The following is a 26,567-nucleotide window of genomic DNA, read 5'->3' on the forward strand; positions in this document are numbered from 1 at the left end:
CGTCAGAGGCGCAGCTGTCTGCGTCAGGAGCGCCTCTTAGGAGCGCAGTCAGCTCCGTAAAGGTTGTCCTAATACACTTCCTGACCTTTCAGGGGCTTTAAGTGAAAACAGGCAGTCAACTTTAGATCCTCACCTTTGGGGGTCTCTTTGCAAAATAAGGCAACTTTTTTTTTAAAAAGGTCAGCATGTCACCACACCTGAGCGCTTTGGCAACCCGCGTGGGCTGCGTGGAGGGCTGAGAGCGCCAACAGACTCATTGGGCTCACTTTTGGAGAGCTTTAAAAAGTATATTTCTATTTATTATTTACTGAATCTGTGCCTGATGGAGTCCGAAGCCATCCCAGGACAGAACCCGGTGGAGCTTGAGTTTACACAGGACAACATAGAGACGGTGAGATTATACTTTAAATACAGTTATAAATGCAAAATGTGTATACAAATATTTTTTTTAAATTATAATTATCATTTAAGTCGGTTTGAAATAAAAATCAAAGCTTTGTCTGGGAAATAACTGGTTTAGCGTTTAGGAAAGTGGTCCATTTGTAACTTGATTCCAGCTTTAAGCATATGCTGTCCTAATAATAACCAACAGCATGTGCCTTGGATTAGTTCCTATGACAACACATTTTTACTGTCTAAGGAATTGGTCCTCCAGCATGCATGGTCATTAACACATTTCAGTTTAATTAGAGGTAAATATTTTTATTCCATCATTTTTGCAGAAATTCTGCATTGCTTATTCTGTTCAATGCTCCCCTTTACATCAGTTTCCCTTCCCTCTGCAGGCTCTCTACCAGCTGTACTTGGATCCAGACATGGAGCACAAGAATGTAGCTCAGAAGTGGTTGACCAGAGCCCAGGCCTCTGCACAGGCATGGCAGTTCTGCTGGGCCCTGCTCGCCCCAGATAAGGTTCTGTTTTAACCACATTTAACCTTTAATTTTTTATTAATTCCCCAGATGCACTGATTTAACTGTTAGTGTATGATCAGATGATTTTTCAGCCTGATTAGCTCTGATATTTAAGAATATGATTGCACCATCCTCTCTTTGTTAGGGAAGTTTTTCTTTAATTTGAAGTTAAAGGAAAGAGTTTAAAAGTCAGAGGTAAACCTAGAAATTATGTTGCTAGAGACTGAGACTGAAAATGAAAGATGTTCTGCTTTGTTATCTGAGCTTTGAATGGAAATCAGTGACACATCTATTTTGCCAAACTTCAGTATTTTGTTTGGGACAAGAAGTCAAGACAAGAAAACCTTGAAATGTTCATTAGAAATTGATCTTGTGCTGACTCCTAATTAGTTTTCCTCCAAATTTGTGTCTTCATAGATCCCGGAGGTTCAGTTTTTTGGTGCCAGCACCCTTCACATTAAGATCTCCCGTCACTGGGGGGACCTCCCTGAAGAACAGCATGAGGACCTCAGGATACAGCTTCTTTCTCATATCTTACACTTCTCCTCTGGCCCTAAAATGGTGCTGACTCGTTTGTGTGTGGCGCTTGCCTCAATGGCTCTGAACTTAATCCCTCAAGCCTGGTCCAAGCCAGTGGCAGACTTGGTGAGGGCATTCCAACCTCAGAAACCAAATTCGGAAGAAAGCCCTGGTGCAAAACCATCTCCGGACCCCCATGCACATTGTCTTGCTCTCCTGGAGCTCCTCACTGTACTTCCAGAGGAGTTCCAAAGTGGGCGCCTGGCCCAAGCTCGTCGCGCCCAGCTGAGGGAAGCTTTAGCCGGGGAGTGGGCTGTGGTGTGCGGCATGCTCCGACAACTCCTACAAAGCCAGGACTCGTCTGTTCAGGTGAAGGAGAAAGTTCTCCGCTGCTTTTCTAGCTGGGTGGGTCTGGATGTGCCACTAGGGGAAAGTCAGGAACTGGTCCAGGACTGTTTCACAGTGCTGTCTGACCCAGGGCTGTTCGACACTGCCGTGGAGACTATAGTTACTGCCATCTCACAGCCGGATTGCCAGAGGTGAGAACGGAGGAGGATCATAGGCAGCCTTCAGGTATCAGCAGCGTGACCCAGTACTCTTGTGTGCAGGTTCATTGATGCTCTGCTGAGCCTGATGCCTCTGGTTCTGGGCCTTTATGACCAGCTGAAGACAGCAGCTCAACACGGGGACATGGAAACCACCCATGGTATCTGTCGCATTGCTGTTGCTTTGGGGGAAACACACTCCAGGTATCACCACATACACACCCATTAGGAGATTATCCTGTCAAAACAAGAACTTTTTATTGGCTTCCATTCATTGTCGATTGATTTCTATGTCCAAACCTCTAACGCTAGCCCAAGAACAGCATTTTGTGACCGTTTGATCCCCACAACAAAAGGCAGGAATGTTAGGAAAATGATCCCTGCATTGTAAAAATGCTTATGCTACGTTTAAACCGCAAGGCCTAGAAGCAGCAAAAAAGCTTCTTGTTGCTTCATTTTTGATCCTTGTTCACATCAAGGTCAGACACACATCAAGAGCAGCTTTCATGCTCCTGAAAAGTGTGTCCAGATGTGTCTTCAGAGAGCAGCTTTTCTATATTAAATGTTTTAAGTGGATAAAAAGGAGCAGACAGGATCAGGTGCAGCTGAGCAGGCTCAGTGGAAGAGGGTAGCCGAGACGGGACGTGGAACCCGAACGTGATGCAGGACCTTTAAACTGGTCTCCTCCCTGGAGCCAGGCTTACCGGATAAAAACTGAACCTCCCCACATATAGAGCCAAAAACCCAGAGGACTCCGCGGGGGAGGAACAGTGGACGATCAGGAGACGAGACAAACACAAAAAACGTTTTTCCACTGGCTGCCAGCATCCATGACATGAACCAAGGAATAAAGCTAACAGAAAGACAAATAATGATCTGGCACTGAATGCTCAGGCTGAACTGAATATAAACCAGAGGAAACAGGTGAGAGGAATAAATTATAATTGAGGCAGGGAGGGAAAATGACAGGTGAGAGGAATTACTAATTAAGGGAGAGCAAACAGGCCAGATCATGACATTTTAATATGTTTTTAAGTGAGAAAGTCCATCTGAAAACTTCATCTGTGCAGCAGGTTCATCAAGATAATGATCCTGCCTTCAAATATTATTTCGCTGTCAGAGCTGCTCAGACCCCAGTACACCTGCGGTATACAGCAGTTCTCTGTCCCTCGAAATCCAGTTCAATGGCAGCCTCTGGCCCGGTCGCCTCTTCACAGTTTTTCACCACTGTTTTGCAAGCATTTGAAGTTAATTTAGGCGTTAATAAACTGTTTCAGCGCTCTGCATCAGCAGTGCTGTGTCTGTCACCCTGACAGCTCCCAGATCAGCTTCTCTGATTGGTTGATGTTGTGCATCTAGCAGCAAAAGTTTAATATTTCCAACTACAGCAGCTGCTGCTTTCGCAGTGTGTCCTGCTGCAGGACCTTTTGCTGCGCCTTGATGTGCGTCAACCGTTGATTTTGCATGTAAACCAGCTGCTTCTGCTGCCTTTAGCGCGTGCGGTCTGAACGTAACATTAGACTACACACACACAAACTAAAACCTGCAGCTGTTGCATATTAGTTTTTATCCCTGGTAGGGTTATGTTGGAACAGCTGGACCACTGGCAGGAATATCTGGCTTTGGTGAACATGATTCTATTCTGTACTGGAATCCCTGGACACTACCCAGTTAATGAGACCACAAGCTCCCTGACGCTCACCTTCTGGTACACACTGCAGGTGCGGAAACACAAACATCGGTTCTACCTTTTCTTCTATCATGGAAAAAAACAACAACTTGTAATTACATGCATTCATTAATGCTTATCAGTCTCTCTGTTGCTTTTCATTGGACTTCCAGGACGACATTCTCTCTTTTGAGGAAGAAAAGCAGGCGGTTTACCTGCAGGTCTATAAGCCAGTTTACTTCCAGCTGGTGGATGTATTGTTGCTCAAATCCCACTATCCCTCCCAGGAGGAGTACGACTCCTGGTCCTCGGATGACAAGGAGCAGTTTCGAATCTACAGGTGAGGATGCTTTCAGTCATCTCTTAGATCAGGTGCAGAAAAATCTGCTAATCCAAAGCAGTTCCTCAAGAAAAGCTGGGATGTCTTATTTCTGTCTATAGCCTTATATATACAGTCCACATTCCCTGAACACACCACACCCTCAGTAAAACACAACGGTGGCAGTATTATGCTGTGGGGTTTGCCTTTATACTGCAAGGTATTGCAAGCTCGTCAAAGTTGATGCTTTGATCGACACAGGTTTCATGTAACTGTGTATAAATAGTTAGTTACTTTATATGAGTAGCTTTTTTTGATATTAGTACTTTAGTTGAGTATTTATAATCCTGAGGACTTTTCACTTTTACTCACTGCATTTGAACCCAAATATCTGGGCTTTCTACTCCTTACTTTGAAACAAAACAGAGAGAAAATGAAGAGCATGAAGACTTACTATAGCCCAGTTTGTTTATAGAAAGACACTAGCTCCGTTGAGATGTGATTTCCAGGATGAACACTAAGTAAAATGATCCAATCATGACGTTTTTATAAATGTTCCAAGCATTCGATCAGATTAAAGAATTTAAACATGCGCAGAGTTTTCTAGTTGTGTACATGAACGCCAATCGGAATGGCGACCAGCAAAAACCAAATTTTTTTCCAAAGAGACTAAATCAGATTAAAATCTTCAGTCTGACATGTTTACGTGGAACATTTTTGGTCTGATCATGCCTTCAATTTATTATTTGTGTTCCTTTAAATGTAGCTGCTGATAGAGACATGGATGAACACAGAGGGTTGGGAAATATTTCAGATGATGGATCAGATTCAGGACCCCCCCCTCGATCCGCTTTTGCTATATTCTAAATGTACATGTTGCTTTTGTTTCTGGTTCAATTTCAAGTTTAATGCAATTTACACCTTTATTGCTGTGAAAACTAGTAGTCTAAAAGTTTCCAGCAAGTCATGCTGGACTGCTGTTTGCATTATATAATAAAATTAAACTGAGCCGAAACGTTTTTACATTTTCTCTACCAACTAAGTGAGCAAAAAAATAAAAATAAGCATCTGCTTATAAAATCCTTTTTTTCTTTTGGATCAATTAAGACAAAGACTTAATTTTACTGTTGTACTTTGTCCAATGTACCGTAGAACCTGATCTTTCCTACTTTTACTTAAAGAGACATGATGGAATTTTCAAGCTATACTGCCACCTGTGGCCAAAAGACAGAACTGCAGGACTCTTCTGCTCGTTTTTGAAGCGCACTCTCGTACATACGTACTTGGCAAGGTTTTCTAAAACTTTTTCCACCTTACGCAGAGTTTCCATTGGTGTGTGTTGAGCTGCATAACAGTCCCTTCTGAGTATCCACGACATCTATCTTGAGTATAAAGTTTTAATTGTTTGCTAGGTCTTAGCCATGTAACATGGACGCACTTGAGGTCACACCTGCCAAACAGCGCAGGAACTTCAGACCCCAAATAAATGAATGAAAATAGGCTACAGGCGTATCGATGCATCAGAGCTGAACTACTAATGTGTCTACTGCTCATCAAACAATGTTTTGGCCATAAATGGTCAAATAAAAATGCTATTTTAAAGGTACTTTTCACTAAAAGCTTACAAAATGTCTCTAAAAGAGGTCAGTTGGTACTTTTAGCTTTACTCTGTTTCTCTTTTACACTGGTATTTATACTTTTAGTTAAGTAGGGAATTGTATGTTCTTTTTTAACACCTCTGTTGATTGGATGGAGCTAAAAACCTGATTGGATGGAGCTAAAAACAGGACAACAAAGAAAAACAAAGTTAGTGAGACAGTTAGATCTTGTAAGACTTAAGACTACAGAGTTGGATCCCTTTCAATCAGGACAAGATTTTGAAAAACCAACCAGAGCTAAAATGGCCTAGTCAAAGTCCAGATATAAATCTAGATATCATACATATATTTTTTCCTGCAAAGATAAAATATACTCTAATTTGTGTAAGTTAGATTTTGTCATAGTGCAATAAAATGTAAAGCTGCCCCAGAAATATGAAGACCTAAAGGGTTGAAAGACCCACTCAGAGCTTCTCACTCTCTCCCACCGGGCAGGTCTCAGTTTAGCCTAACCAGCAGTGGTGTCAAAAGTTCACACATTTGTTACTTATGTAGAAGTATAGATACTGCCGTTTAAAAAAACCTCTTTACTCTAGTAAAAGTGAAAAATTATGTGCTCCAAAAACTACTTAAAGTATAAAGTAACATTTAAAAAAACAGCCAGATGCCACTATATGAATTGAAAGCAAAATTTTTTGACTATGACGAAAATTTCTTTGCGATAGGGCAAAGGATGAGGGAGGTCTTGTTGGTCTGCGTCTCCCGATACGCTCTCGCCTGTGTCCGACCTTTCAGACATTTCAACATCTTTTTCTGAATCCAACATGGTAGCATGGCATAGACAGTTCACGTTAGCAGTTTGAAGAACACCTGCTTGCTTCTGATGATTTCCTTTAGCTAACCAGTGAGTGATTGTGTTATATGACTCATCCAATCACACTAGTTTTCACTAGATGTGGATGGAGCCAATGATCTGCATTGGACGGCGCACAAGGCGTAAAATAAATAATAAAAAAAAATAAACCGAAGCTAAAAGTAACGAGTAACGTTTGTTTTAAAAATGTAAGGAATAGAAAGTACAGATACTTGTGTGAAAATCTAATGAGTAGAAGTCAGAAGTAGGAGGAAAAATAAGTAATGGAGTAAAGTATAGATACCTAAAAAGTGTACTTAAGTACAGTAACAAAGTATTTGTACTTTGTTACTTCACACCTCTGATAACCAGGCATTGAAATTCCCCCAGCATCACTTCCTGTACATTAGACTATCTGAGAGAAGAACAAAACTAAGGATAACATCTTAAAAAAAAATTTGATACATTTGACTCGCTATTTTTACACAAATTATATCTGGGGTTTTTTTCCACATAAAAAAGTATTTCCTCTAAAGTTTGCCTTATTCCGATGATATGATGTAAAATGAATTCAAGCTATTTTATTTTGGACTAACCTTCTCTAGCTGTTTTACATTTGACTGTTACACCTGAGTTGTACCCTCATCTCTGTTACCTGGGCTGTTTTATTTCCAAGGGTGGACATCTCAGATACTCTAATGTATGTGTATGAAATGCTGGGAGCTGAGCTGCTTAGTAACCTCTATGACAGGCTGGGCAGGCTGCTCATGGACCCCCAACAGTCCGCAGTATGGCAGGTAATGTCTCGAACAAACTGCATCCACTGCATGTTTCTTCTTTTTTTTTTTAAACAGGTGATTTACAGTGAAAAACTGTCAGGATTAACAGATCTGTAGATTAGAAAAAACATCCAAAAGCTAAACGACTTCAGTAATTCAATTAAAAAAGGGAAACTAATTATATTGATATATTTAACACAGATTGATGTGTGTGTTTTACATTTTTTATTGGAAAATGTAATGTGTTTCTGAAAATTTTAATAAAAAAGACAGTAAATGTAATCTAAACTTGAAGGGAGGGTTTTTTGAAAAACGATCAATAAGTAAAAAAATCCCTAAGTAAGCGTATTTACCCTTAATTTGAGTACGTAAATAAGACAGTTTGCCAATGGAATGAGTGTTTTTATTCTTAAAATAAGGAAATTAGATAAGATGCTCTTGAAATAAGACAATAAATTGAGTTTTCTTATTTTAAGTGTAAATTGTCTTGTTCCGTTGGCAAAATGTCTCTTTTACCTCCTCAATCCAAGAACAAATGCACTTATTATAAGAAAAAAATTACTTATTTAGATTTCGATTTTTTTTCAGTGAATGCAATGAGTAATGCTTAGAAGCTGTTCAGAAGACATAGGTTGCTTGAACAACAGCAGGTCTGTTCTGCTGGCTTTGATTTCTCTTATTTCTCTCATCTTTTTGCCCACAGATTTTCTGTGAGGTTGAAGTTTAAGCATCAACAGTGCTGAGGTATCCTGGATTGCATAGCGTACATTCCGCTTTCTTTTAAAACTAGTTATTTTTTGTGCAAATTGAGTGCAATTAGTCAGTGGAGAAAATGCTAAAACATGCATTTATATCTGTTGTTCAGAAAAGAAGCTTTCTCTTAATCAATTTTAGCCAAAGGGATGAAGAGTCAATGGCGTAACTATCAGTAAGCAGAGACTGCAGGTGCTTAGGGGCCCCAGACCTCTTAGGGGCCCCGTCAATGACTCCTTATAGCCCCCCTAAGCAATTGTGGACTAGGGTGTCTCTTTGCCAAATGTAATGGTGCCAAAAATTACTATTTTACCCACCTGATACTACTCTGTCTGACCGGACCTTATTTATACCACAAAACATGGCAGATTTCAACATATTGGTGAGCCGTTTAAACATGACACCAATAGCAAATCAGACTGTGGTACGTTTAATTACTAAGTTAATAACTGTGTATAGTTCATTAGAAGGTTGGTAAAAAATATGCTCATATAATATGTTTCAAACCACAAAAAAGATCTTAAAAGAACGATGTATTTGAGTATTTTATTTTTTACACTATGACTTTGAATTGTGGGTAATCCAGAGCGTAGATTAAAACCATAACCGTTACTTACAATGTGTTAGCGACGAAGGATACCAAAAAGAGGTATGGGGGAATGGGGTGTTATACTTCTTATGGGGCCCCACCCAGATAATGTTGCTTACGGGCCTATTGTTGTGTCGTTAGGCCATTTGAAGAGTCATTGTAGCAGACACCCTGAGTGTCTTTATCAGTGTGCAGGTCATATTCTAATAACCAAACCGTGCAAATTCATGTGCGGAGGATATGCAAATATAAACATTAACTGCATGAAAATCGATTTTCTTTTGCAGATGCAGGGTTTGCATCTTTTTTAAGCACTTCTAAAATAAAATACAAAATTACACAGAAATTACTGCAGTCATTAGAACACAAAAGGAGTGATTGGAACAATAAGAGACGATAGAGAGAGATTCTGTGTCAGTGAACAGGGCTGGATTGGCCATACAATTCATTTAATTGTGTCAAAAATGGTTAACAAAGGCTCAAAAGCAATACAAAATAACTTTAATAATAAATAACATGGATCTGGGCCCAATTTAACTGAGGTCAACTGAGGATCCAACTCAAACAAAAAAAAAAAACTGACCTGCAAACAAAGAACTAATGGCTGCTTAAAAAGGGATGGAGTAACCCAAGTCGACCACATGAGGGAGGCACAATATAACAAAAGCACCAATAAATACAAAATTAACTAAACCATTCTATGAAACAAATAAAGCAAAACTAACTTTTACTTAGCAGAAACAATTATAAGTGAGTATTTAATTGACAAATAATCTAATAAAAAAGAACTTGAAACAAATCTCCCCCCGTTAGACTTTCAGAAAGCAAATGGTACGCTCCAGGTTTCCTCCTCCAGCTGGTTTGCATCATCAGCACCTCAAACAAAAGAACAAGTGTAAATAAACCATTCAGACAGACATTAACTAAAGTGTGCACCCATTAGAAAATACCTGTTTAAAAGAAATAACCAACTTAAACATAAACTGTAATATAATATAAAGCAAGAAAAAAAAATAGTAACATGATGTGGTTGGAGGATCATCCGCCACAACTATATTGGATTAAAGGATGTGTTTGATGGATGGATGGATGCTACTAAGAATTAGCGTAGCCTCAGTTCAGGCTGATTTTGTTTACCTTGTTTCTGCTAACAATCAGTGTAGCTTCTGTAATCAGAGTCGCCGCCTCATTTTGCATCTGAAAAGCTTCCTTTTCAGTCCTCATTTCCTTACAGCCCCCTTCTTTACCATCCTTAGGACACTGAAGCTTTGCTGTTCGGCTTCCAGTCCATAGCCGAGACCATCGACGTGAACTACTCCGATGTTATCCCTGGACTGATCGGTCTGATCCCTAGAATCAACATCAGCAACGTGATGCTGGCTGACACAGTCATGTACACCATAGGTATCAACAGAGAACTTTGAGGTTTATTCAAAAAATAAAAATCTAATCATCTAATGAGTCCAAACTTTTCAATTTCTGCCACCTGTAAGGGTCACTGGCTGAGTGGTTGGCCGACCATCCTGTGATGCTGGGCGGCATATTACCCATGGTGCTGCGGGGCCTTGTGAAGGCAGAGCTGTCTGTGTCCAGTATCTCCACACTCAAAAGGATCTGCAGGGAGTGCCGGCAGGACCTGGCCCCTTACGCTCAGGACGTTCTTGCTGTCGCTCAGGTCAGACACACAACCTGTCATCACACCAGCCTGAGGCGTGTTTTTAACACAGATTTGTTTTGCTCTTTTTTATAAGGATGCACTATTTAAGGAAATCCACGAGGTGAGTAAGGAATCCTGGACGATTTATTAAATCTAAATCGGTAAATAAAAAAGCAGCTGCATTTTTGTGTGTGTGTGTGCAGAGCAGCCAGTGCATGTGGCTGATGCAGGCTTTGGGTTTCCTGCTGTCGTCTCTGCCAGCAGAGGATATTTTAGGCAGACTGCACTCACTCATCACCCCCCACATCCAGCAGCTGGACTCACTGACCCAACAGGAGGTACGCATCAAAGGAGTCCGAAAAAAAAACAAATCTTATACTTAAATATAGAATATAATGTGAGACACATGACAAGATCAGGCATAAATCTGCAAGATTTCTGTTTTTTATTATGGTTTTTTTATTAGATTTTTAGTGTTCTTTTATTGTTGTGTTCCACTATTTTATGTTTTTTTGTGCAAGCATTCAACTTAAACTGACCTTCACAACATCGTGTTATATTATAAACACATGGACACAATTGTTGGTACCCTTCGTTTATAATGAAAGGAAACCCACAATGATCACAGAAATAACTTGAATCCCAAAAAAGTAATAATAAATAATAAAATGGATGGTATCTTTAGAAAAGATTCAAAATAATTTAACATGGGCGAAAATGTTCTTATTTCAGCTACATCATCTTTTGTTTAATCTTTCTTTGATTATTTTGGTATCTTTAAAAAAACCTAAATGCATCATGAAGCATTGTCTATTTTTGGCTAATTTTAACTGTAAAAATCTTTCTACCTTTTATTTCAATATATTGTTAGTTTTTTTTTTTTTGCAAAGTATTCAACTTAAACTGACCTTCACAACATCGTGTTATATTATAAACACATGGACACAATTGTTGGTACCCTTCGTTTATATTGAAAGAAAACCCACAATGGTGACAGAAATAACTTGAATCCCCAAAAAACTAACAATAGAGGTAAAAAAAAAAAAAAAAAACTATGAAAAAATAAACTCATGAAACAGGTCTGGATAAAAATAATGGTACCTTTTAGAAAAGATTCAAAATAATGTGACCAAAGGGACATATTAAATCAAGGTGTGTCCACTAATTAGCATCACAGGTGTGTAATATCTTGTAATCGGTCAGTGCGCCTATATATAGGGCTACAGGTAGCCACTGTTCTACCGCAATAAAGTTACAGTTTGAATCCTTGTGTCCTCCTGACATCATATATGTGATGTCAGGGTTAAATAAATCGCTCAGATTTGGAAAATCAGGAGCAGCAGATTTTTTTTTCAAAGTTTCTCTTCATGCATCTTAACTTTAAGTTATTAAAGTAGTGTAGCAGAGGCAGAATTCCCTTCAAAAAAATTAAAAATATATGAGGTTTAGTCTTAAAAATTTTTTTACATTAAATTTTCTCTCTTTATAGCCCAGTCCTGCAAATAAACAGAGCATTGTTTACATCCTGGGCATGTTATCCAGCCTCTTTACCACCCTGGATGTCAACAGGCAATGGGATGGTTTAGAGGAGGAAGGCGCCAGCACCAGCCTCTCCTCCTCAAAGAGCGTTCAGAACCCAGTAAGTCTGCAGAAAACCTTTGTAGTATTTCATTAAAAAAAAGGATGAAAGTTTTACGTGCTTTTTTTTTCTTTCACATCTTTAGGTCGTAGTTGTGCTGCAGCAACTTTTCCCTTTAATCCAGACCATCGTTAGCAAATGGATTCATGACTCAGAAGTAGTGGAGGTGAGATTTTTGGTTTTTAATTTTAGCTCCTTCATCCCTTCACCTGCATATTTGAACAACTTTTGCTTGTTTAATGATCCTCCCTTCTCAGGCAGTGTGCGGGATCTTCGACAAGTCAATCCGGACTCTCCTGCATGATTTCGGCCCCATGGTGCCCCAGCTGAGTGAGACGCTGGGACAGATCTACAACGCTTACCCACAAGCCCCTGCTCTGGACCTGACACGTCAAGTATGGAGTCACAGATCTGGGGTCTCATTTATAAAACGCTGCGTATGGATTCATTCTAAAGTTGTACCTATGCCCAAGACCTAAAAATGGAGTACGTCAAAAAAAAAAAAAAAAAAAAAGATCTTATTTATAAAACCATGTGAACAGATAAAAAAAAAACATTTTTCTTTATGGATCACAGCTGTACCTTAAAGTCTGTGTTTAAGGCTCACTGCCCACCCACCTCAACCCATAAATGGTCCACTCAAAGCACCCATGAATCTCATTGTTTATTAAAATTAGCCAACTGATCAATGTTATAAAGTCAAAATCAAGCACTTTTCAAGCACTGTCAAGATCAATTTTTTTCCCAGAACCTTACACCACTGTAAATTACATACCAATACATAGTCTAAATTATTATTTAGTGTTGTCGGCCGGAACCATCTTTGCGTAGATGACTTGGGGGGGTGGGGGGGGGAAGGGTTCGAAATGAATACATAAGACTAAATCCTATCTTAATTTGTCAGAGCACACGAGGCAGATATTAATTTTCTATTATCAGTTTTAATTAACTACTTACCTTTTCTTTTTCTTGGAACGTTGGCGAGGTGGTGAGTTTGGCCGCCTCGCCAAGATAGTGCTGTGGGAAACACTGCAATACTAACATTACATTATCACACTGTACTCTCAGTCACTCAGTAACTTAGCCTGTGAATTCCTAGCTAGCAGTTACTAGCGTAAACAAATAGACGCTAACGTTAACGCGTACTAGGGTACTTCAGTTGGCTTACTTAAAAGTCTATGACTTACCCTTCATGTGACTCGAGAGTACAGACTCGCCCATTGTGAAAAGCTGCACATCTTTTTTGCAGACTTTACAAGAGGCAACTTGTGGGGTTTGTCCCCGTTTAATTCATAATTTGTATTTTTCATCTCCCAGCCAACGTTCATTGAAACCACAACCTCCCGGCATGGTGCCGTAGTGGTTTCATGGGGGCGGAGTCACACATGGAAATAGACTGGCAGATCGCAGTCACACATAAGCGAGCAGGTTTAATTTTCGGGCTCTCCAACATTTTATTTCTCCATTTAATAAACACACGATTCAGTTAGATAGGTATTTGTTGCGAAAGAAATAGTTACAATTTCAAGCATTTTCAAGCATTTCATCCAAAATATAAGCACTTTTCAAACCTTGAAAACACGTCAAAATGCAAGCATTTTCGAGGATTTGCAGCACCTGTACGAACCCTGCAATAGCAACCACAGCAAAGTAGTAACTTAAGTACTATTAATGACAGCTTTAAAGTCTGATTTATGGACTGATTATTTTAGTTTACATCTTACTATGATATCTCAGCTTTATGGATAAAGAAAATGATTTTGTTTCTAAAGCCGACCTCAGACAGAGAGTCAATTAATTTTTGATTATGTTTAACGCCTGTGCGGAAATTTGCGCTGGTAAAGAAACCAAAAGTTGTTATTAACAAAGAAAAAAGAAAAAAATATCAACGAAAACACTTGTTTCAGCTATATCATCTTTTGTTTAATCCTTCTTTGATTATCTTGTATCTTTAAAAAAACTAAATGCATCATGAAGCATCGTCTATTTTTGGCTAATTTTAAATGTAAAAATATTTCTACCTTTAATTCAATATATTTTTGGTACAAAACATAAGTCCAAGAGCATTGCTTTATGGCATCTGATCAGCTGATAACCTGTTTTAATCCTGTGTTAGGAAAAAGTTGTCCAAACCTCTGCCCTAACCCCTAAATCTTATCTTATAGTGAACTCAGTTAACTGAGCGTTCGGACAGATGATCACTACTTTTCGCTGCGCCATCTTTGTTATCTGTCGTCAACAGCATTGTGGTGTTTGTCACAACAAATCCCATGATGCTTTGCAAGGACAGCTCTCGTCGCAAAGCATTCCAGGATATATCTGCTCATCTAGCAATCATGGATGATCACTACTTTTCAAGGTACATTGTAGGAAATTTCGAGTCCATAGACTCCAGCATAGTCACAGCGTCCATCGTGCACTTGTTTACAGCAATCCGTTTGTTATATTTATTTATTGATCCGCGGTACGACTTACCTTGCTGATCACCGGGGGGATGGAATGTGATTGTGAGGAAATGGCTGAATATTGTGTGGGCTTTCACTTTTAATTTAAGCTTGTTTATGAATCTTATTTTTAATTGGATGGGGCAGCATAAATCACACTATGGTTTCAAATCCAAAAAAGTCAATCTATGATTAAAGTTTCAAGTGAAAATAAATGTGATGTATTCTGGCTTCGCTTCCCCACCTAAGTCACCATCTGTGTCATCAACATAATCCAATATCTTCGACCTTCAGATGGGTTGGGGTGATGTGAGGAGCTGCACATTTTTTTTTTCTCGTAAAGTTAGCTTTTTATAATCACCAAATTTCAATGGATTAAATGGATTAAATTAACAAGTTTCAGACCCCGTTTTGTTGCATACACAAACTTTCCAAATGAAACCCCTGGACTGAACCCTGGGTGTGAAAATGCCTGGATTAAATATTATCTCTTTCTTTCTCTGTCTAGATGGTGCATATCTTTGCTGGAGACGAGCAACACCTCTCTGACATCCGAAGACTTGTAGAAGTGCTGACCTCAACCACGCTCTCTATATTCCAGCAAGGTAATAAAGGCTAAACTCTTATATCCAACAGACTTGTTTTGTCCTTTAGTTTGCTGTAAAGCAGTGCTCTTTCCTACATATCAAATATTATGTTCATTAAAGACACTTCAAAGGAGAATTTACTGACTTTTTTCCAATTTGCAACTTTTGAAAATCTCTTATTTTAATTTTAACAATTTCAGACTTCTATTTAACAACTGTAATAAAAGATTTTTCTAGCCTCGCCTCTTGAAGCAGTCATACATTTTATTTAACTTTCTTAGGAGATGAAGTTTATGAGAGTGTTTGATGTAAAGTCTTGGGTTCATTAATAAGATAATATGTTAAATCTACCTTTAGCTATTAAAAAAAACAGCAATTAGCAAGGTTAGCATTACTAAAAACTGACTGATTTATTTTTCTAAGGCTGCCAACGTATCATGAGTTCAGACAAAGCTCAGACAAATGTGTCCCTCTCCTCACAGAGTATATAAACCCAAACATGCTTCAATGTTTTCTGAAAGATGAAATAAATTCCCTCATTGAGCCCCTCATATCTAGATGATCATGGCTAACTCAGATCTTCATTCTGTAGCAGCATTCACACTGAAGAGTGTTGTGAGCGTGACCTCCCAGTGCTTTGGTGTGGTGTGCACAACAGTTAGAAAAATATTAGATTCATAATTTTCCAACCATGCTTTAACTAGTTAAGGCTAGAAACTGACTGAAATTGTTTTCTTTGGAGGTGGTTGCAGATACACATCATTTTTACCTCAGCCTAACCGATCCTAGATATGTTCTGCTAATATTTGTATTATTATGGAATGAGCAGAACAAGATTTTCCTCTAATATAGCAACTGTTGCCCCTACTGAAGACTCTTGGCTGAGTCTCCTTTGGTACTTGAACAAGGCATGAGGTCTTCCACCTCACTGGAACTGTCTCCAGGGTCAGACTGAAGGCCCATTCATACCTCACGTAAAAGACGGATACGGATACGTGTGGAGTGTTTCATACGTTCTAACCGTCGATTTCGTCCGTACTTTGACACGAAAATCGGGAGCTTACGCTTACGGACGAAACGGATCAATACGGAGCAATACTACCGTAAACGGTGGGGGCGCTATTGAGTTTTTAGTACAAAATGTCAACAGAATCAGGTCTTGGACCATCGCCATGTTTTGATCAATGACGAATCATTGGCGCCCAGCACTGCCACCTAGAGGAAATACGGGTTATTGCGCACCTCAACGGACGGAGGTATGAAGGAGTCAACGGATAGAACGTACGGCCAGAAATACGGACGTGCAGGCCAAACGTGAGGTATGAATGGGCCTTGAGGGTGAAATGGTGCTGTAGGATCGAACAGGGCTGCTATGCACAAAACATTCAGGACTCTGTGGCTGATACCATCCGGACCTGGTGACTTATTACGATTCATATATATTTGACTTTTTAGAGACAGTCATGTGAAAGGTGGAGGGAGCAGCACCATCTTCTGATTTGGCTGATAACAAACTCATAGAAGCAGGAGAGTCAATGGGAGAGGAGGGCAGGATGTCCATGTGAATGTGGACAGTTCACTCTGTCCAGACCTTCATCTGTCTGATCATCCTTCTGCTTGAAGCCTGTGATCTAAACCCTGGAGATAAAATGATGAGCGCCCCTAGTGGCTAAATGTTACATAGTGTTAGTTTAACAATGGATAGCAAATGCAAAGAGTGGAAAATCAGTGGCGGTAGGGCTGGGCGATATGGAAAAAAAAACTATATCACGATATGGATTATTTTATATCACTATAACGATATATATCACGATATACCACAACTGATGTTGCATTTTATGTTTTCATAGTCCGTCAGATGGACAGGGTTGAAAAAAATCTTTCATCGCCTATTTTTTACCCATCATCTTGTTTCCTAATATGAGAATCCCAACCCCAAACCAAGAACACCAGTTATGCAATTTGCGGCCATGACAGTGAACAGTATAGAATCTTGGCTATTGCGCTGCAGTAATTAATCATTTAATATTCGTTTGTTATTGACATTTTATAAAATTCCAAGGCAAGGTTTTTCTCTTGTCTTTCATTTACCTTGTTTTCCACTAGGAGGCGCCTCGCCTATTTAAGAAGAAATGTGTCTGCACTGGTAATTATATGGTCCCGAAAGCTGTCTTTCTCGACTATGTAAACGGGGGCCATGCCTTTACAGATATAGCGTGAAATAGCACCTGTGATCTGCTTGTGTCGCTGAGACGTCTTCTCATATTGTGATCCTTGGGCGAATGCTTCCTTAAGCTCCGGCTGTGAGAATTTCTTTCCAGTGCTTCCTGTATTTTCATCCCTTGTTTGTTTTGATCGGAGTGGTTGTAGTTTCCCGTGTTCTTGTTCATGATTTTTCTTCAGGTGGTAAAAGAGGCCGGAAGTATTTGCATCAGCCGCTGGAACGGCTTTGCTGCACAGTTTACATATCGGCTGCGTTTGTTCTTTATCAGATGGCTGAAATCCGAAATATAACCAAACAACCGAGCTGCCTTCCCTTTTGGGCAAAAGTGGTGTTTGTTGTGTCTGTGACCTGGCAACCGTTTCGGACTCTGTAACCGCTGCTGTGGTAACATCTTCTTGGGTGTCCATCATTCATTTTTTTTCAAGCCAGAAAGAAATTTCGCGGGCTCTCTCCATTAGTAATGTTGCAAACGTATGGTGCAAAGCCGCGTGACGTAAAGCGGTGTAGTGTCGCAAAACCACGTTCTCTACACATTATCTTTTTATTCTCTTTTTTTTCGTTATACACTTAGAGTTTGCATAGCAAAAACGCAAAATGTTATATTAACAAATTATATTAAAATGTATATTAGCAGTAATAATTATAATAAAAAAGTTTATCACGATAGAAAAAATAGAGGAGAAAGGTCACGATAGACATGTTTCTCTCGTCCTCACGATATATATCGCCATATCGCCCAGCTCTAAGTGGCGGTTCTAGACCAAATGAACCAGGGGGCCAGGAGGGGGCAAGCTTGTTTTCATGGGGGCACAGAAAAGCATGAAATAAAAAACAGGGCAAGGGGTTTAAATATATTAAGAGAGCGAAGTGAAGTGAAATTTCTATTCAGTTATGTTTAATTAAAATTATATTTCTTATTAGGGCAATAATTTAGGAATTTTACATATTTTGGGCTTTATTTAAGTTAAAATGACCGTAGTCTATAAAATCAGAATAACAAATCAAGAAAAAACTATAAATTCAGCTGTAAAAATTAGAGCATTTTTAAAATTTGTTTTGAAAACAACATTTAGCAGATGAAACCTGGGATACTGGGATCTCAATACAACTGAAGCAATCCCCTTATTGTTTTTAAATAATTAGTAAAACATAATTTGTAAAGAAAAAAAAAAGAAATGTAATAGATCCAAAGGGACCTATCAGTAACCATGTCTGTTCCAGTGGATCATTAGAATTTCTTTGAGTATTATGTCTTCAGTGCAGGGGCCATAACAGGGGCCAGGACATGATCTACAGGGGCACCGGCCCCCATTGGCCCCTGTCTAGAACCGCCCATGGTGAAAATGCATGCACCTTACATGATGTTAAGGCATTGCTCCTAAATGCCCAGATGGACCAGTGCCAGTGAATTGTTTGTATCTGTTAGTGTCGGGACTTTTATGGCTGTTTTGAGAAAGCTTATGTCTCAAAATGAGCTTATGAGTCTGATAATAGAATTATTTTACTGTTGACCAATGTCAAATATAGTGCAGTTAAATACTCATCTGTGCTTTGGAGACATTGGTATAATTGCCTCCTGAAGGGTTAGGCACCTTCTCTGTTGTACTCTTATTCTTTTTTATTCTTAGTGTACCTGTTTTCTTTTAAAGTATATCGGACCTTGAGTCTGTAATAATAAAATCAATCAAATGCACCAATGAATTAGCAAACACATGCATATTGGCTGATGTCAATAACAGAAAAAAAAGAGCTAATATGGGCGACTGATTTCATGACCAATGGAGGTGAAAATCTTTTGAATCTAGGCACTAGTAGCTCTTCTGATCACAACCTATACCTCTTTAGGGTTCCGAAATTCTTTCCCCTTTCATTTTAATCACTGGTACTGAAATATTCTCTATAAAGCATGTCAACCGCTCCCCAGAACTTTCCTCTGTTCATAACACAACCACATTTGAGCTGTTTTTTTCTTACTTATTGAACCAAAGAGATAAAAAGAAATATTTCTAAAGAGTCTTTATTCAAAAAAATCCAAGAACGTTTTGATCCTTAGAGGCAAAGTTTTGAAAAAAATAGTGATTGAGGCAATATTACCTCTGCATTTCACCAATGCCCTTAAGGAGCAGTGGGCTGCCATCATGGGGAGCACTCTGGGGTTAAGGGCCTTGCCCAGAGACCCTGTGGTAGTGGGGCTTGAACTCAGAACCTCAGGATTCCAAGCTTTATGCTTTAACCACTAGGCCGCCACCCTCCCTCCTTACTCTGCAGGTCCAAGGGAGCATCCTGACATCGCAGAGTCATTCATGAACCTTCACGCTCAGGTTGGTGAAATGCACATTAGCTTCCTCAAAAATCCCAAGTACCTCTGAACAAATTTAATATAACTTCCTAACCTGTGTCCTTCTGACTTTAAGATTCTGAAGAGGAGTCCAGATTTGCACCAAACAGCCCAATTCGACGTCAAAACCTTATTTTACTCAGGTGAGCATCATTGTAGGTACAGAACTAAAAAAGCAGAGCTAACCTTTTAGTTCTTCAAAATGTCTTTTCCACCTAAAAGTCTAAAATCTAGCAGCAGATCTGAGTTATTGTTAAAGTCTGCTAATTGAAAAGGGTTTCTCTTGCTTTTAATCAGGGATCCTGTCCATCAAGTTCCCAGAGACGCCCACAGTTAAAGCTGCCTGCCTGTTCTTTGTAAGCTTTGAACACAAAGTGGGAGACTTTCTCAATCTAGTTCATCACAGGAATTATTTTATTTTCTGCCATTTTACCAACAGACAGAGTTTTTGAGTCGCTGCAAAGACATGCCACCCCTCGTTGATGTGCTGCAGGGGGATGGAAAGATCCTGACAGAGACGGTGCTGCAGGTAGACCATGAAATCCTTCTTGTTATTCTCATGCCAATAAGGAGGATCCATGTCCTGCGCTGCAATGTTTTGTTTTGCCCCTGTCTCAGGCAGTCGGAGGAGGTTCTTCCCGCAGCCTGACGGAGCACTTCTCTGAGGTTCTGCTCGGTTTGAATAGACAGTGTCCGGCCCTGCTGTCCCAGTGGCTGAGGGAAACCCTGCAGACCCCTGGCTTCCCTTCACCTCATGTCACTATGGAGCAGAAGGACTTGTTCTCTCAGCAGATCCTGAGGTAACCTAACATCCATTTTCCATCATAGGACCGAGTTGCTGCTGTGGAAAAAATCCTGATCCAACCATCTGATCATTGGGAGTCGAATATTCTTTGTTGTTGAAAATATTGGCCAGAGGAGAGCACAGATTGATACGTGTTGTTCAATTTGAATTCTACTTTCCTGATTGGATAAATCACCAGAAGCACCTGCCCCCATGTCGAGCTTTTAGCCAATCACAGATCTGTCATTCTTGATTTGTTTCACAACTACCAGAATTAACTGAAAAATAAAATCTAGTTGAAGAACCCACAAACGTCTTTCCCATCCGAAAAAAAAAAAAGACACAAATCGCACTCTTTTGATAGTTTTTTTTTTTTTTCAAAAAGAAGTAGAGGTTATTCCAGCCAAAATTGGAGCAGCCATCTTTGTTTCGTTTTTTGTCCTGTTTTCTGGGAATTGATGTCCCTGAGCTAAATTATCGTCCAACAGCTTCGCTTATAATCAGACCATTATGACTGTTTCCATAAGGATCCGTTTGGTACTTGTATATGAATCTTTATTGAAAATTATTTAGGGAGTAAAATCAAATGCAACGGGGCTAATGCTGCGTTCACACCGGGGGCAGCTGGCGCGACAGAAGCAGCGAGTTTACATGCAAAGTCAATGGTTGACGCGCGTCAAGGCGCAGCAAAATGTCCCGCGGCGCGTTTCGAGCAGCAAGCGCAGCGCGTCTGAGCAGCCGAAGCAGCGCGTCGGGCGCGTTTTGGCATCTGACGTGCGCGACGCGCCGCAAACGCGCTGCTGCTCGAGATGGAAAAATTGAATTTTTGCTGCTCGACGCGCCGCGTCAACCAATCAGAGAAGCTGATCTGGGAGCTGGCTGGGAGAGAGACACAGCGCTGATGACACAGACTGCTCTGATCACTTCTCTTAAACAGTTTATTAAAGCATAATTAACTTAAAATATATACATCTGCCGGCAGAATATGTTCGCTTTTATTATTCTGGTGCCTGCAGACCGGATTATTTAGATGAAAAACACCTACCAGCCACAGCGGTAAACCGCGAGGAGGCGACCCGGCCAGAGGCTGCTGATGAATGGATTCCTTCTGTCGGCGCACCGCTGGTATGTGGGGGTCTGAGCGGCTCCGACAGAAATAATATTGGGAGGCAGGATTGTAATCTGGATGAACTGACTGCACTGATGAAGTTTTCAGGTGTATTTTCTCACTTAAAAACATATTAAAACTACTTTATTCCCACTGATCACAGCAAATATAGCTGCAAGGCAGAGAAAAGGATAGTGAAGCTCCGCCCAACGCGCGTCAGAGCCACTTTTGGACCGCGCAGCGAGAGCAGCAAAGCTGCTTCAGACGCGCGTCAGAATTCACTGGTACAAGCAGCAAAAATGAAGCAGCAAACGCGATTTTGCTGCTTTTGCTGCCCCCGGTGTGAACGCAACATAAGAGTGAAGCTATCTTTGTTTTGTTTCAACTTGCTGCTTCTGGTTGATGCACTGACATCGAACACGTGACTGTATCTCGTTGGCTCAAAACATTTCTGTTTATAACTTTAATGCATCTATTTGCTTCTGGCAAGATGTATTTATTTTTTTATTGTGAACTTACAAACCGAGCAACAATTCATCTTGTGTATGTATGTATGTGTATATTAGGGATGGGACGATTTATGAAAACCGTCCGAACCATTCGGTTCGACTGTCTCGGTTCGGTTCGCGTGTGTTTCGTTCGGTTCATGCCCTGCTCCTTTTTCTCATAGGGGAAGCGATTACACTCCAGAGCAGAAGGTGGCAGTGCTGCGACCAAAGCCAACCACCAGTAGTAAACAAGAAGAAGAAGAAGCGAAGCAGCGTAGCCGGGTGTAGCAGGGAAAAAAATCAGTTGTTGTGGAGAATTGTGTGGGTATGGCGAGTGGGAAAGAACAGGAGTTGGAAGACGCGCCAGCAGCACTTTCTAGGTCTGCTGTATGGGACCACTTTGCATTTAGAGTGACCTACGATGACGATGGAAAGAAAGTTGTGGATAAAAGTGCAACAGTGTGCAAGCACTGTGCAACACGTTTTGTTTATGCTAACAGCAAAACGACCAACATGTCATGCTAACCCCGAAATCCCTCATACTCTGTCAGCGCTCCGCTCCGCCCCGCTGCGCTCCAGACCGGCTGCTCAGAGCAAAGCCTACAGCCCCCACTGTGGCTCCCTCCGTCTGCTCCCCTCTGAGTTCCTTGGAGATGGTAGTGAGCATGCGCGAGATGATTAAATTCAAAGCAGCAAAACATACGGAAATGATCCAGGGTTTCCGCGGATCTTTTAAAATAATTAGAATCCATTATTTTTGGGGGGATTTTTTCATTAATTCCATCAATTTTTATGGGATTTCGGTGTAACAATCAACATGTATTGAACCGAACCGAAAACCGTGACCAGAAACCGTGAATCGAACCGAACCGTGGATTTTGTGAACCATTCCACCCCTAGGGTTAGGGTTAGGGTGAGAAAACATTTTTTTTTTGTTTTTTTTATTTATATATATATATATATAGTGAGATGCAGAACCAAGGAGCTATTCAAACCTTCACTTTGAAACGATTGTTGAAATAAAACTGAAAAGGTAAAAAAAAAAAAAAAAGAAGAAATATGAGTTACAGTTTCTGAGCAAAGTTTCATGAGAAACTTATTTCTTATTTTTTTTAGTAATGGGGTCATAAAAGCAGCAAAGATCAGTTCCAAAGGGCCTCCGGCCCCTGTTGGCCCCCATCTAGAACCACCTTTGGGAGGCCCGACAAATGTGGATGATTCGCAGCTTTGCTGCTACTTATAGTAGCCATTCAAAATTTCCCCACTTTCCTTGATGGGCCCTTGGCTGCTCCCTTACAAATCCTTATTAATAATCAATCTTTGTACTAAAATATTCTTTGTCATAATTTGTGGACATTGAGACCTATAGAGAAGCATCCTCTCCAGGTCAGACCCTGTAATTCACTGAAAAGGTGGAGTCAGAGAAAAAAAAATATGCACACCCTGGAGGCGGTCAGTGGCTGGAAGTTGGAGGGGATTTGGCTGCCGTTTGACTGGGAGGGGCCATTTTGAATGCCTGCTACTGTTTCAGGGAAATACTGGTAGCTTTGGAGGAAAAGCATAGCCTGGGTGCCAGTCCGAACTTAGTCCCGCCCACAAGGTTTGAGTTCGGGGAAGTTCGGTCTGGCTCTGCTCCATTGTAGCGCGAGTATTAAAGCCCACTGTCAGGCGATCCAATCAAATTGTCAGGGCGGGCTTTATACGATGATGGACAGATGATCAAGAGTAACGTTATCAACCCCGTGACCAAAGCGTGCCTAGGTGACAACAATAATGGCTGCCGCTGGAGAGTTTGGGTGAGTAGATTCTGCTATTAGGTCTGTTCTAGAAGATATCGACAGCAAATTAATTTTAAAAGAGGAACAGAGAAACGCGATCAAGTCTCATCTTCTTATTCTAGGCGTGAAACTGCACGCTTTGATTTTTGTGGACAACAACTATGCGTCGCTTAACATACGTCGCGCACTCCGTTGCTCCTATTGGTTGTAGGTCTATCCAATTGAGTGCAGAGGCATTTTTTTCCTGGTTCGTTCAAAACACGCCCCATAATCACAGCTCTATGGAGCAGCATCAGACTCATATTCTGACTAGAATTGAGTCGGACTACGTCAGGCTAGGAAAAGCAGGGAAGTGAAGAAAAAGATGGAGGAAAATACCCTGATCAACTAAAACAAAACAGATGTTTACTGTGGTGATTAGTTACAACGTAATAGCCGCTCACACTGAGCCTGGTTCTGCTGGAGGTTTCTTTCTGTTAAAAGGGAGTTTTTCCTCTCCACTGTCGCTACAAGCATGCTTAGTGTGAGGGATTGCATTAGAGTCAATGAGTCGATGCAATCAACTGGTTTTCCTTAGATAGAAAACTTTGTATCAAATTGATTGTATGATCTGGTTGAACTGTAAAGTGCCTTGATGACGTGTGTTGTGAATTTGGCGCTATAGAAATAAACTGAATTGAATTTGAATTGAAATACATAAAAGCTCCAACTTTAACAGCTTTTCATACCTGTGTCTTTTTCCCCCCACCCAGAGAACAAACAAACAAACGTCGCATTAAGGAGACTGTGAAGGAGTTCTCTCTGCTCTGCAGAGGTCTGCAGGGATCCGGATACTCTGAGAGCTAGTCGTGGCTGCGGTCGTGTTCCTTCAGCCTCAGAAGCTTTTTATGAGGGTTAATATGAAGCAGCCAACAGAGAAATCATGCCCCATGTGTTCAATAGGACTGTTCACTCGGGATGTGAGAGTACTTGACGCCCCCCATGACTGACACAAACACACAGCAGACTGTTAGACATGTTGGTCACTGTTGGACATGTTTTTAATAAAATACCTGTCAGAAAGTGTCACAGTGCCATGAGTGTACATTTACTGACGAAACACTGATTAAACCGATCTAATGGAGGTGGATGAGTGACCGACTGGTTTCTTCTTTCCTGCAACATGCTGCAGATCATAAACCTGCATTATGAAAATATATAGAAGCCCCGCCCCTTCTTCCTGTCTGGTACAAAGGAGCCTGCTATAAAAAAAAAAAGGGTCCTTCGTTACATTATGCAGCTCAGAACAGAACTAATGAGACAACTTCATCACATCCAGGACAACGAGGAGAACAAGAGCGACTTCAAAAGGAGAACGTGTTCTGATTTTCGGATTCTTTTTAATCGGTGACATCACTGTGAAGGGCGGAGCTTTGAGCCGCGTCCTTGGCTAAAAACGTCTGGACCAAGATCGTCTCTGTGGATCGTGGTGCTCGGAGGAAAGGCTCTACGAGTCTGTGGGTGATAGCAGCCGGGGTTCGCCCTGCAGCCGACCGTGCGGCGGCTCACTACCGGATCCTGGTGAAAAGGTTCAACACAGACTTTGATTCCTGGATGGAGAAAGAAAAGCAAGAAATCCGAGTTAAAAAGTATCAAATCTTTTTAAGTTATTATTCATTTTGATGTTGTTTTATAGAGCTAAGTATTCACACTGATGGGGCTTTTTACTTAGATAACCACAAACAATGAATTCACATTTGGGATTTTATGTGAAACACCAATAAAAAGTATTATGGAGTGAATTTTGTTCCATTATTGTAAAAAGTAAAGAACATATTTTGTAAACAGAGCATATGCATGAATTATTCTGAATACCAACACGCCTCCGAGCTGCAACAGGTGGAAATCATAACATTAGCCAGGAGTAGCTGATTATAAAGTTAATGGAAACTGCACAGTGGGTAAATATAGTAATGCTACACTGAAAAAACGATCTAGAAATAAGTAAAAATTTCTTAAATTAAGTGTATTTACCCTTGATTTGAGTAGGTTAATGAGATAGTTTGCCAATGGAATCAGTATTTTTACTCTTAAAATAAGATAATTAGATAGTATTCACTTGAAATAAGAGAATGCAATTGTGTTTTCTTATTTTAAATCTAAATTGTCTTGTTCCATTGGCAAGATGTCTCTTTTATCTCCTCAATTCAAGAACAAATGCACTTATTTTAAGAAAAAATGACTTATCAAGATTTAGATTTTTTGCAGTGTAACAATTCAAATCAAGAAGTATTATTTAAATGAAAATTTGTTAGTTTTTTGCCTCAATAAAAATCACTGATCTGTAAAACAGTTATTTAAATCCAATCTAAGACAAAAGCTATTAAATTGCCATCTGTAAGAAAACAATCAGAAAACAGAAAAGGTTAACAAAAATGTGCAGTTAAGAAAAACATTTAACACAAGTCCAAATTCCTGGATTAGCATTAAAGAGATATTTTATTCTCCAGAACGTGTTCTTTAGACACTTTGTAAAACAGCATGATCCTTTGCATGTTTTATTAAGTCAATTTTGGCTTCCTAATGTTCCCATAAGTGGAGCTAACCTTAGATGTGCTGAACAGGCTAGGCTACACTAGCATTTACGTTTAGCAGACTGTGAGCATTCTGTGAACTGAAAATAGTCCTTGTGCACATTTTTAGACATATCTCAAACTGCCATGCTATCATCGGATGGGTTTGCCTTCTATTTTTACAAAAACATTAAAAACAAGTCTAGTAGGGCGCCTGGAACCTTTTCTTCTCCCACCGCACACGAATTAGTGAGGAGGAGAGATCAGCTGAGATGCAGCGGGTAAAGGCTGCATAATATTGTTAATGAAGTCTTGTTAGTTTGGTTTTATTTTAAGAAAAGTTTGGTATCAATATCCTTCGCTGGGGACGGTATATTCCCACCCAGCTGTGCACAGAGGTTTGTAAAAAAAAAAATCTGTGGAAAAATTAAGA

General features: G+C 40.2%; 2 protein-coding genes across 2 annotated transcripts in view; one reads left to right on the top strand and one right to left on the bottom strand.

Annotated features, from left to right (window-relative positions):
• LOC119789916 (importin-13-like) lies at positions 1-25,363 on the top strand. The gene is made up of 21 exons (XM_038295109.1): positions 1-391; positions 786-911; positions 1,329-1,969; positions 2,039-2,179; positions 3,555-3,696; positions 3,818-3,984; positions 7,091-7,211; positions 9,792-9,939; positions 10,029-10,210; positions 10,287-10,313; positions 10,396-10,530; positions 11,682-11,831; positions 11,917-11,997; positions 12,089-12,226; positions 14,784-14,880; positions 19,355-19,407; positions 19,501-19,567; positions 19,722-19,780; positions 19,864-19,953; positions 20,043-20,224; positions 24,335-25,363. The coding sequence occupies exons 1-21, from the start codon at positions 323-325 to the stop codon at positions 24,426-24,428; spliced, it is 2,910 nt and encodes a 969-aa protein (XP_038151037.1). The 5' UTR covers positions 1-322; the 3' UTR covers positions 24,429-25,363.
• The window catches only part of fzr1b (fizzy/cell division cycle 20 related 1b), a 14,096-nt gene continuing 12,123 nt past the window's right edge, over positions 24,595-26,567 (bottom strand). The window contains exon 14 of the mRNA XM_038295111.1: positions 24,595-25,171. Within this exon, the coding sequence (XP_038151039.1) occupies positions 25,130-25,171 (42 nt within the window). The 3' untranslated portion in view covers positions 24,595-25,129. The remainder of the gene's footprint in view (positions 25,172-26,567) is intronic.

The sequence above is a fragment of the Cyprinodon tularosa genome, unplaced genomic scaffold, assembly GCF_016077235.1.
Source record: "Cyprinodon tularosa strain WSP-4 unplaced genomic scaffold, ASM1607723v1 ctg350, whole genome shotgun sequence".
Taxonomy (NCBI): domain Eukaryota; kingdom Metazoa; phylum Chordata; class Actinopteri; order Cyprinodontiformes; family Cyprinodontidae; genus Cyprinodon; species Cyprinodon tularosa.